An 11,975-nucleotide genomic window follows, 5' to 3' on the forward strand; every position below is an offset into this window, starting at 1 on the left:
ATTGTTAAAGAACAGTGTACATGAAACCATATATATATATATTTGAACATTACACACAGGAGAAAACTGTCAATACAGGTGATCAATCGCTTATCACTTATAGGGTTACATTAACAGTTGTTTCAAAATTAGCTGGCGTTTTCTACATTAGCGGTTGTAACACAGCCTCAAAATCCACTAGAACAATATGTCTTTAAACAATCTTTATTTAAAAATCATTTATTAACACAATTTTGTATTTGTTGTTCAACTGATTAGATTTGGATTGTTCTTAATGCTATTACTACCACAAATGGAGATGGGAGTTAGGACAGTGTTTGTACAAGCCAACAACTGTCCTCATAGACTAGTCACAGCGGAGGTAAGAATACATAAATTTATGTAAGGGAAAAATTTGGTAAATCACGCCTTACTTCTAGAATTTTTACTCGATGGTATATAAAGTTGGTTCATACATTCAGTACCGATTTTAACCACCTGATGTAACCCTGTTTGCTAATTAAATTGAGTTAAATAATTAGTTATTGACAATTAAAACAAATTTAGGCTCAACGATTTGCCCCAAATAGAGGTGTTTTCCAATCGTGGTATACACTGTTTAATGGATGTCCATCTTGAATAATTCCTGCACACACAATAATATGAGGATCTCCTCCTACGATAATTGTTTTTAACTAAATGGTACGCTCGCTTCGCTCGCGTACCATCTAGGTTGTGCCCACAGATGGTTCTGGAATACACAGTAATTTCAGCGTAACAAAACTGGCGATTTCAAATGTACGTACCGCAGGACTATAATACATTGTTGTTTACAGAAACGAATAAATAGACACGATGATTTATGCAGTCAACTAAAATTAGCACCCTGGGAATTACTTCCGAAGGAGAAACTTATCACAAAATGAGTCCAAATTTTTGATTTGGACTCATTTAAAGAAATCCAATTTGTGTTTTGTATGGGTTTTTTTATATTAGGGTTGAGGGATGGGAAAGCGGATAGGTACAAAGAGGAACAATTTTTAAATATATTCTTTATCCACTCAGTAACGAAATATTTTTTTCATGTTTTATAGGCCTATAAATAATATACCTCTAAATACAGTAAAACATTTGCGATTTAATACTTTGTTAAAACTGTCACTGTCATAATCGATTGAAATATTAAAGTACATGTCACGATACACCACTACGACGTTTATTTTATTTTATTGGTAATTATTAATTAATACAAACGTTGAGAAGGAACTGTCAGTATAAAGTTTATTTGTATATAATAATGTGTTTATATATCTAACAGTAGATCTTATCCACAATCTCAGTAATAAAGTTTATCTGTATATATTTTTATATTACATCTAACAGTACGAACATTCACAGTAAGAAATGTTCGATTCAAATGAGGACTAAAAATAGTTAATAGGTATTTACAGTATTGTCAAAGTATTGCAAGTTTATTCTCAAAGGGCCCATATATTTACCTACCGTATGTGTTAAACCAAGGGCTCATAAATTTACCTACTTGTGTTAAACCAAACTCTGGCAGACTGAGAGATTGGGATGTTCCATTCATCGCAAATCAATACATTTGTATAATCGTATATTAAATCTATCAAAATAGTATTTTTTTAAGAAAATCGGCCTGTCTTCAACATTATGATGGTGTACTCTAGCTGTTCAACCGGTTTTCAGCTATGAAAAACAATTATCGTAGGAGGAGATAGGAAAATGCGAAGCCTCCTCGCATTTTTGTGGCGGGTATTTTTCAAGATGGACATCCATTAGACAGTGTATACCACGATCGGAAAACACCCCTATTTGGGGCAAATCTTTGAACCTAAATTCGTTTTAATCGTCAATAACTAATTATCTAACTTAATTTAATTAGTAAACAGGGTTACATCAGGTGGTTAAAATCAGTACCGAAAGTACGAACCAACTTTATATACCATCGAGTAAAAATTCTAGAAGTAAGGCGCGATTTACCGAATTTTGCCCTTACGTAAATTTATATATAGATAGCTGAAAACCGGTTGAACAGCTCGAGTACAGCATCATAATGTTGAAGACAGGCCGATTTTCTTTTAAAAATACTTTTTAACCAATACATTTGACTGGCTGCTGAAACTAAACACTGTTTTAATTTGGCGGCCCGGCATGGTATCTGTAGATCCAGCCATGGCGGTGCCAGGAGGTTGCGTAGTTTATACAGTGAAATAACATGGTCGCTGAGACATCAAATTACTTATTTTTTGCTTTTTTTTAGTGTTTATCTTTAAAATTCAGGAAAGTGACATAGCCTATCGTGTCCGGCCCCTCAATAAAATTAGTGTGCCAAATGTGAGCAGGTACTGCAGTTTCGGAGGAGATAGGTAAAATTACGCGAAAAATTTAGTAGCATTAATATATAGATTAATTTTGATTTATTGGTTTGATATCAAGATAATTTATCATTTTTTTCATATAGAGTTCAGTACTTTTGATGAGGTGAGTGCTACATTTCTGTTTTAAGCATTGAAATGAATTACAACTGTAGGTTGTTATTGTTTTAACAATATAGGATATTCATGGTTGTTTATATCTTCACAAACAAAAATATTTTGTCTGGTTTATTTTTCTTTTGGCATGTGATCATTATTCATTATGAATTGTTTCTCTGAAAATTTATAACATAAAAATGTATTTTTAGATGTTGTGTCTACAAGTCGAAGATGGAAAAAAGAATGCTTTAATTGCTAAAGTCGGAGAGTCATATATGGTATTTGTATATTGGTTTGTGTTTATAAATTTGACAGAAATAGAGAAGCTCTAAACTGCCCAGTGATATACTAGAAGTTCATTAACAGTGAAGAAACAAATCTGTCAGAAAGTGAAAAAGCTGCCTTAACCAGATTTAAAACCAGATTGGTATGACATCCTAAATCTTAGAACTCTAGGTCCTGGTTCAGCACCAAGGAAAATATTATTATTATAATAGAATAATATCATGTGTAAATTTACTGTTCTTTGTATATATTTTTCATACTTGCATAGATATTTTGAAGTTTAAAATGGCATTTACAGTTTCTTTATTCAACTATTTCCAATATTTTGTTTTGTGATGGGTCTGATTGAAACAATTTTTTTAATTCTAAACTAGATTCTAACCAAAAAATGGGGAACAAATTTTAAGTTAAAATTGTTGAATATTTATGTTACATAATTTTTTCTTATTGGTTGAATAAATATTACAAAACGAAACATCCAAAAATAATGGTTTCTACCATCCCAAAGGATAATATTAATGTATACAATATTTATTCGAGCCAAACTGTTCCATTACCCTAACAAAATTGTAAGAGAAGGCTTTTATGATATATTAAAATAAAATATGGTCTAAAAAAACAACCATTGTTTGTTTTTAGGCTATTGCTCTCTGTACAGCGGTAGCCTATTTTTATTGTCAAAAATTTCATTTCTTCTGCCCATTTTTTGTTGGTCACAGATCTCGAAAACAGCAATAGCAGTTATGTTGTAACTTGACCAGAAGATGCACGTATATATGTAGTTGTGCAACAAACTTTGGTTGAATAAAAATATGGTCGCATAGCGTAATTACGCACGATTTTCTGAAATTCTTAAATTGACTATAAAAACTAACAGCCTTTTTCAAATGAAACTTGGACACACGGATGCTTCATGCCAAGGGTCATCTTTCTGTATCATCAGCAAAATTTCGAACATTGGTTTGAAAATTAAAAACATTTTATGCATTTCACATTTAAAAAAAAATGTTTCCCTGCGCGTGTGCTTTTGCGTGCTTAGCTCATAAGCAGGTTAGACAGACCGTTTTTGCACTTGATTGTTGTTCTTTATACCTTTGTTCCTTCAATTTTGGATGAATTATGAATGTAAAATAATCAAATTTTGTGTGCCTAAAAATGGTTAATTTTATGGAAATTTGTTTAAAAATATGCCTATTTTGAATCGATTATAGCTCTCCGGGATGGCTGGTGACCCCCTATTTTTTTCACTTATTTTAAAGGGTAATGAGTTGTAGATATGAATTCATGTGAATTTAGACCGTAATTATGTTATGACGTCATCATATGGCCATCTGAATTTTAAAAATTGGATTTTTATCTCTTTCGGCACAGTTTGTCACATTCAATAGAGCGCATATCGCGTAAACATTATTAATTTTCTTCCAATTTTCAATAATGTTATTACTTAAGCATTCTCCTCCAAAACTTTATTTTTATTTTGAAAATGTCATCATAACATGGGTGGTGTAAAATATAAACTACCCAATACAGTCAAATGTTAACGCTTGTTGGACGATTTTGATCGATGCTATGCTGTTTGTACAATCATTGTGGTGCAGCTTACTGTAGGCTAAGCCTAATAATAAGCATCTGTATGTTACAATGTGTTGCGCAATAGCCTAACTCGTCACCGTGACAAGTTCAAATCTAGTAATTATTTACATGTCTAATTCCGATACCTATAGTGGCTGCCTCAATAATTTTTTTCTTCCACAAATCCCATAATCTTGATTATGACAAATTTTCGTACAACTTTCCTAGATCAGAAATGAATCTGAAAGGTCATCGGGATAGGATGCATTTTCGAGATATAAGGGGTCAAAGTTCAAAATTGACTAATTACAACAATGTATTACATTTTGGTCTTTTATTATATTTTTATGATTATAGGTATCTATTCAATCTTATGAAAAAAAGCCTTCGTGATTAAGGGTCAAATGTCAATATCAATATTGAACCTATAAATCCAAATAAAAACTAACATTTAACATAAAATTTTATGTTTTCTCATCCTGATAATCATTCATACCATTACTTATTTCTCCATGTTCGTACACAATGTAAAAGAGCATATTTATCATTTGATTTGTTGACATACTAGAAGGTCAAAGGTCAACATTTTAATATGCGTATTAGGTAGTTGCCAAATAAATGCAAAGTTGTTTAAACTATGAGATCAATGGTTTTACTAGTAATCAAATTATTTGATCAGTAAAGTTATGTTATTTCATATAATTTTGATTAATATAATTATTACTGTAATTAATCAAATCAGACCGTGAAATGTTACGCTGACCTTAAATAAAATAAATAGTTAAAGCAAAAGATTGGTCAAAACATGGTTGCAGGCCTTTAATTTTCATGTTGATGCAATAAGATATCTGATTGATCTTCTCTTTAATGTTAATATATATTTTTTGTTCAATTATTTGTTTAGGTACTCGGATAACAATTTACCATTTTGCACAAACTGGCTAGTATATAACTAGGTATTCTCAGTTATTGTACACAACGTTCATATTACTGTCCAACGTATCGACTACAATGATTACAACAAACCGTAAATAGCCTAACTTAGATATCAAGGCGCGATGTACATACATAACAGAGACCTTATTTTATTGTAATACATCAAAAAACCTTTTCTTACAATTTTGTTTGGGTTAGGCCCTACTGTATATTTTCATATCTATATTATCTCTTACTACTGAATATGTACAGAACATCATTCTAGGAGTGCATGCATAATATACTTGTACTCAAGTGAAACACATTATTTAACAAGTAGTATACTCATCCAAGGCAGTGTAATATCACAATTTTAGACTTTCACAATGAGAAATCAGTTTCTTTTTCATTAGTTAATATAAACATTAAAACAAACATTTTATTGTTTTAGCCAAGATACAGTAATATCAATAGTGGAAAATATGATTTGGAATTGCTACCAAAATTTAGATAAAAACAACAGTATTGAAATAATATGAATAAGATAGGCCTAGTACACCTTACTAATACAGCATGACGTACTGCTCTACTTTTTTTTATAAATACAGGAAATGTTGATGGATCTTTTAGTATACAAAGAAGGACCAAGACTACGCAATCACTTAAGTCATGGCGAGATTAATTTTTATCAGGTTGATAAGGAAACTGCTGATTTTGTGTTATACGTTTGTTTATCATGGGCCTGTTTGTTTCTGAATACAGACTTTACAGATACAAAAACAGTAAGCAGTTGCATGATTACCATATGGCACTTTACTATTTCTATTGTAGGATAATACAAAATATAAATCATAATATTCTACATTGATTCCGGAGGTCTAACTGGTATATTGCAAAACAATTTTCTTACATATTTTTTTAACCATTAATAAAGATGAAAATTTATCCCATTAGACCCATATAGTATTTAATTTTACATAAAATCTAGTTTGTGATCTTAAATTAGATAAAAAAAAACGTAGGAAAAGTGTATTTTTTCTCTTTATTTCTCATAAATGATATGTTATGATATCATCATTTGTTTTGTAGAATGGAATGATGGAAAAATTAAAAATTCATGGACAAGACTATAAATCAATATTTCATTACAAGGTTGTCTTAAAAAGAATGCTAATTAAACTGTTTACGACTTTGAAAAAATGGCAAGGTATTGAACTTCCAACCATTGACCAACTTATTTGTAAAAAGAATGCAACTGATGATAAACTGAATGAAATGCTGTCACAAGTCATTCAACAAATTGTTAACAACTTCACTCAGTTGTCTAGTGTAGACAGGTATAGTTAAAAACCATTATTTTTAAATATAATGCAAAATTATACAAAACATTACGGTAATAATAAATCAAAAAGAAATTAAACTTTTTTTTGAGTTAATTACGCTGGCTGTTACAACCGATAATGTAAAAAATGCCAGCTAATGTCGAAACAACCGTTAATGTAGAAAAATCCACTGCTAATGTAGTCAAACCTCCAGCTTATGTAGTAAATACAAAATTAACACCATCTAATGTAGAACTGTCAACAGCTAATGTAGTTGCTATTGCCAGCTAATGTAGAAAATATATATTTTACAAACCTATGTCTGAATCATGTGCAAATACATCTCTTTATTTAACTATCAGTCTATGCACCTCTCGTAAGCGACCAACTTTCTAAAATGACCTTACAAGATGTGGTCGATTATGAAAACGGGACAACTAAGAGAGGTGGTGTTCCTTTAAAAGAGGTAGTCACTTACGAGAGGTATGGTCGTAAGAGAGTGATGCTTAACAAGTTTTTTTTTTCCTTAAGTTGATTTATTTTTAATATTGTTTATAGATTACTACTCGCAAACCATGATCTGTCTACACTTGAGATTTTATGTGAAAATATATGTCTGTCCACACTCTTTCGACCAAAAATTGAACAAGAGGTTACAACTATTTTACAAAAGATTGTACATCAGTCTCAATGCATATCAGAAAATATTTTACAAATTACAAGTTTGCGATATGAACAATTATCAAAAAAGGAACTTCGTTCAAGGCAGAGAAAAAACTACAGCATACTTATAAGCAGGTACTGTTTATCATTCTCACATTTCATTTCATTTCATTATTTATTTGGTCTATTTAAGTATATACTAAACAAAAAAAACTGAAATTGGGGAGACCAGGATCAAGTGAACTTAATCACTGTAGCTGAGCCGGTTGACCCAACCCCAAAGTCAGTTTACACATAAAAGACATAAAGACAAAATACAGTTACAGCGAATCAAAATGAATATGAGGAGAAGAGAAGCTATTGAATTCTTAGAATAAAAATGTTGTACAACAAAATCAAACGATTTAGTCAAATAGTATGTTGATCCAATAATTAATTCATGCAAACTTTCAGTTTTAATTAACGGAACCTTCTTGATTCTATTTAAAAAAGATTAAATTCACAAATCATTTTAATGTGATCGATTTTTAAAAAACAGGTTCCCTATTGATAATGAATTACTTGAATTGAAAAGTTTTAATTTTTTGATTTTAATCACAGCAAGAATAAATCCGATAACTGCCAACTGTTGATATAATAATCCTATGTAAAAGGACTTTAGAATCTGCCACAGTTGGTATTGCATATTTAACTATAAAGTATATTAATATACATAATGTATGAAACTAGAACAAGATTTGAAGATTATAAGCTTTTGTAGTTTCAGTAATTTTGCTTTTATTTTTCTAGTATTCCTACAATTTTGAATGCCTTAAATCTTGTCAGTTTTATTGTTGTCACTGAACTTTATATGTCAACTAATCTACCAGATGTAACATTATGTGATCAACTGTATCTAATCAAGTAGGTTTTTATTCAAAGACTATTGACATTTATCATCTATCATTCGCTATAACATTGAAATGTTTAGAAATCCTCCCCTAGCCTTGAAGTTATCAATAATTGAATTAAAAATGAATGGAATTGGGGCAGGGCATTTTAACAGAGTTAGTCCAAAATCCATTGTGTTATAAGACTTCAGGAACTGAAATACAGTACTGTAGTATAATTGAAGCTGCTATTATACATAATCCTAGGTGTGCATTCAATGGTAATACCTCGCTATTTGTTTCTTGAATAAATACTCTACTTCAGAAATCCTTTAGAAATCCTCCCTTACGATCAATGTAGTTAACACATTTGTTGTTTTTTTTTATATATAGATTTCTGAAACAAGTTTTACAGTTTACAGAAAACATGGCAACGAATACATCAATTGAGCATAATAAATGGAGTGAAGGGCTAACACTGGTTACTTCATTCCTTAAGAAAGTCACTAATTTTTATGAAAAACAGAAGTTTTAATGGCTTTTCGATTACAAATAATTGGATATTAGATTATTATTGGGTAAAATGACGGAATTTTGAATTAAGTAATAATAGGGTTACAAAGATGGAAAAAGTTCACTGATCACTTGGCCAAGTCTCTCGCATTCAAACACTAAGTGGGGAAGTACTCGTTCATTGGCTAAGTTCCAAGTATGATCAAACATTAAGAATGATTTAATTCTGTATATCAAAATTTCAATATAAAATTTATTGACAAAAAGAGAGATCGACGTTTCGGTGCCGTCATAGAACCATTTTCAAGATCAAGTTAATACAAAACAATAATAATTATGTGCACTCAGCACCAAAGTTGGTGACAGGAAATGCTAATTGGGGGCTAATTAAGTAATTAGCTCCTCCTACTGAGTTAGATAAACAATTTAGCTTTGATGGAATCCAAAGTGTAGGTTTTATCTCTTTGATCCACAACATCTCCTTAATTAGGCAATCAAACTTATTGTTACATTTAGATAAGACTCTAAAGTATTCTGAGATATCACCAGTTATGCCATGAGGTGATTGCCTATAGTACTTTTGTTATGTTCATTAATGCATTTGTAAGCGTAACCGACATAGTTTGCATCACACAAACCACATTGAAATTTGTACACAACGCATTGTGAATTAATGATTCTGGGTTTCATTTCTTTTGGTTTTAAGGTGTCCCCTATCTTACGACTAGTAAAAAAATACTGGTAAAATATCATTTTCAATCTTCGCACTAATAAAGTATACGAAGAGGCGGCTGGTGCCATTTCATGGATGCACATTCATTAACTCACTAAAGATGACTGTGCCTTTCTAAATAAAACTTTCATGTGCTTAACATTCTGTCACAGAGATTGTTGGCGAAGGCTGCAGTAGCTGTCAACGGTAGCTGTTAACAGCATTTGCAACCTATGCCGAACGGTAGATGTGAGTGTGTCACTGCCGATCGAGGACAGTATCGTGGTGCCATAACAAAATCTTGCCGATAACCGACCGTGTGCCCAGTAATTTCACTGTATGTTTGTTGTGTTGTCTGTTGTCATTAATCATAGGTAATACATTGTATATACAGTATATTTATACTGATTTTCCAAATAACTTCAAATCAACTGATCCTATATAATCAATGCAATTGAATTATTATTATTACACATTATTAAGCTATGAATCTTCATTCATTCGTTTTATTTGGTAAAAATCAATATTGGAAAAAAAACAGTCATATAAAATTAAAGTAAAAATTGAATGTATACATATAGGTACATTATGGAAAGTTAACGATGGTTTAAAAAAAAATGTATTTCGCTTGAATTTTACTATAATATATTCCTAAAAATCACCAAAAAACACAATGCACTTTATTTGTATAATTTTAATAAGTTGAAAAGTGTTTTGAGTTTGAGTACCAATTCAGCTCATCCCACAATTAATCAGACTTTGATAGTGTGTCAGGAACTCGATGGGAATCGGCACTTACCGCATGCTGAGGAATCTGTGAAATGTTTATTACTCGACGTGCATGATTAAAATGCTATAGTGCATAGGAGTAGCAGTCTAATTATACTTTTCTTTACTTAAGTTCTACGCATGTCTTGTCTTATGGGCCTAGATATACTTTTATAGACGAGTGCATCATTGATGTACTCATTATAATACATTTGTTATCTATTTGTACATTATCTACTATTTTAAGGTTTAATATTTCTTTGAATTATTAGATTTTAGGTGGTATTGTAGGCCTAGTGTGATTTGGATTTTGGAGAGCCACATGGATAGTGCATGGGTGTTGGCAATCCACATCATAGCCTACTCCACCCACACATGTCTATGGTACATAAACATTGAATAAAATAATGGAAACTATATTACTAAAGTAATGCAAAATATTATCAATGCTACTGTAGGTTTTGGTGGAAATTTTAAAAAGCAGACTAATTTTCGATCAGTTTATAGATTATTATTTATGCAGTAGGTAATGCAGAAAGTATGACAAGACTATTAGGTAGATACTTATTTAACGCATATGCATGTCAATATGACACGCATACGCATGTCAATATGACACACATACGCATGTCAATACAGTATAACATTTAAAGATGTATTGTCTCCCAAAAACATGAAAAATGAAGATTAATTTAATCAAAATTTGAATAGGTTATTTTGTAGTTTTAATAAAGTTAATTCCTTCCCTAAAAAAAATGTTTTCTCGTATAAAATTGAAAAATAAATGGTCAAATTCAACTAAAAATCGTTTTGACTATTTTTTGCTTTAGATTACAGTTTTTTTCAGGTAAATAGATTTGTTTTCAATTCAATTTTTGTTCCAAGTGGATAACTATTATGTGACATTATAATGGCATATTCAAAAACAATGATTTTAAAAAAATATTTTTTCAGGGGGACAATACATCTTTTAAACATTTATTTTGATTAATATTAATGACAATTTTTCAATTATGTCTACATTTTCTTGGGTGTTGTTTTAAAAAAAATTATAATAAAAAATCGTATATTGTACATGTCGATTATATCTTTTATCAAATGTGTGGACCTTCTCATATTGCAGGTGTTATGGTATAGATGTTTTTGTTTAGTTATTGAGAACGTAACTTGAAAAACTTTTCTTATCGTTTTAAACAAGACTTGATGTTACATAATAAACCTGTTGTCCCATATATTCCAGACATTGTTTAAAATGTTTATTGCAAAATATATTAATGAGATAGCAATGCACGCTCTGACCAAACTAGGCGGAGCTTAGGCCTATTCCTAATAAATTATCTTGATTGGAGAATGAAATTCAGATGATCATTTATGGTAAACTCTAATCAATTTCAAGCATGCACAGTTAATTTTATGTAAAGTTCATCAAACTGAAAGTATTGTAGCTGTTTATATGCTGGTTAATTTCAGGATCTACCAATACAATGTTTTAATGAAGTATACCTGGTATGTTAGGATTTCTGTACATTTTATGTAATATTTCATCGTACAAAGGAAGATTTGTTTTAAAGGAAACACATTCTGGAAATGTTGAACTTCCAATTTGAAGAAACAATACTCAATGCATTGTGTAGTAGATTGGAACCAAGTGCCGTTTATGTATTGCCAATTGTACTTTCAAAGTAGTTAAGTGTATACTTGGTAATTTACCATTATAAAATTAAAAATTGTAAGTTTGAAACTGGGTTTAGCTACTTACTACGAAATTGATCCGATTTTCCTTCTACTCTGACGTAAATTGAGAACACTTACTGGTAATAGGCCAACATCTGACCAATTACTTAACTCCCTGACGCAAAGCTACTCCACACTAGTTAAA

General features: G+C 30.8%; 2 protein-coding genes across 5 annotated transcripts in view; both read left to right on the forward strand.

Moving 5' to 3' along the window:
• The window catches only part of LOC140060360 (endoplasmic reticulum membrane-associated RNA degradation protein-like), a 37,558-nt gene extending 31,623 nt beyond the window's left edge, over window positions 1–5,935 (forward strand). For 3 of the 4 annotated variants that reach the window (XM_072106536.1, XM_072106533.1, XM_072106535.1), the window contains exons 9-12: window positions 259–361; window positions 2,465–2,484; window positions 2,687–2,755; window positions 5,858–5,935. In XM_072106536.1, coding sequence (XP_071962637.1) covers window positions 259–361; window positions 2,465–2,484; window positions 2,687–2,729 — 166 coding nt within the window. In that variant the 3' untranslated portion in view covers window positions 2,730–2,755; window positions 5,858–5,935. Of the gene's footprint in view, window positions 1–258; window positions 362–2,263; window positions 2,370–2,464; window positions 2,485–2,686; window positions 2,756–5,857 lie in introns of those variants that run through there. The other variant, XR_011847316.1, reaches the window with a different exon arrangement.
• LOC140060361 (endoplasmic reticulum membrane-associated RNA degradation protein-like) lies at window positions 5,634–11,745 on the forward strand. Its single transcript, XM_072106537.1, has 5 exons — window positions 5,634–6,031; window positions 6,339–6,586; window positions 7,130–7,369; window positions 8,024–8,137; window positions 8,497–11,745. The coding sequence occupies exons 1-5, from the start codon at window positions 5,861–5,863 to the stop codon at window positions 8,636–8,638; spliced, it is 915 nt and encodes a 304-aa protein (XP_071962638.1). The 5' UTR covers window positions 5,634–5,860; the 3' UTR covers window positions 8,639–11,745.
• The last annotated feature ends 230 nt before the right edge of the window (window positions 11,746–11,975 follow it).

Source organism: Antedon mediterranea, chromosome 10 (genome assembly GCF_964355755.1).
Source record: "Antedon mediterranea chromosome 10, ecAntMedi1.1, whole genome shotgun sequence".
Lineage (NCBI taxonomy): Eukaryota > Metazoa > Echinodermata > Crinoidea > Comatulida > Antedonidae > Antedon > Antedon mediterranea.

Excerpts from the sequence above, each read along its gene's own strand:
- LOC140060361 (XM_072106537.1), top strand. The coding sequence starts at position 5,861 with ATGTTGATGGATCTTTTAGTATACAAAGAAGGACCAAGACTACGCAAT. Across the intron at positions 7,370-8,023 it reads TACAGCATACTTATAAGCAG|TATTCCTACAATTTTGAATG; the intron begins GTACTGTTTATC and ends TTATTTTTCTAG. Across the intron at positions 8,138-8,496 it reads GATCAACTGTATCTAATCAA|ATTTCTGAAACAAGTTTTAC; the intron begins GTAGGTTTTTAT and ends TTTTATATATAG.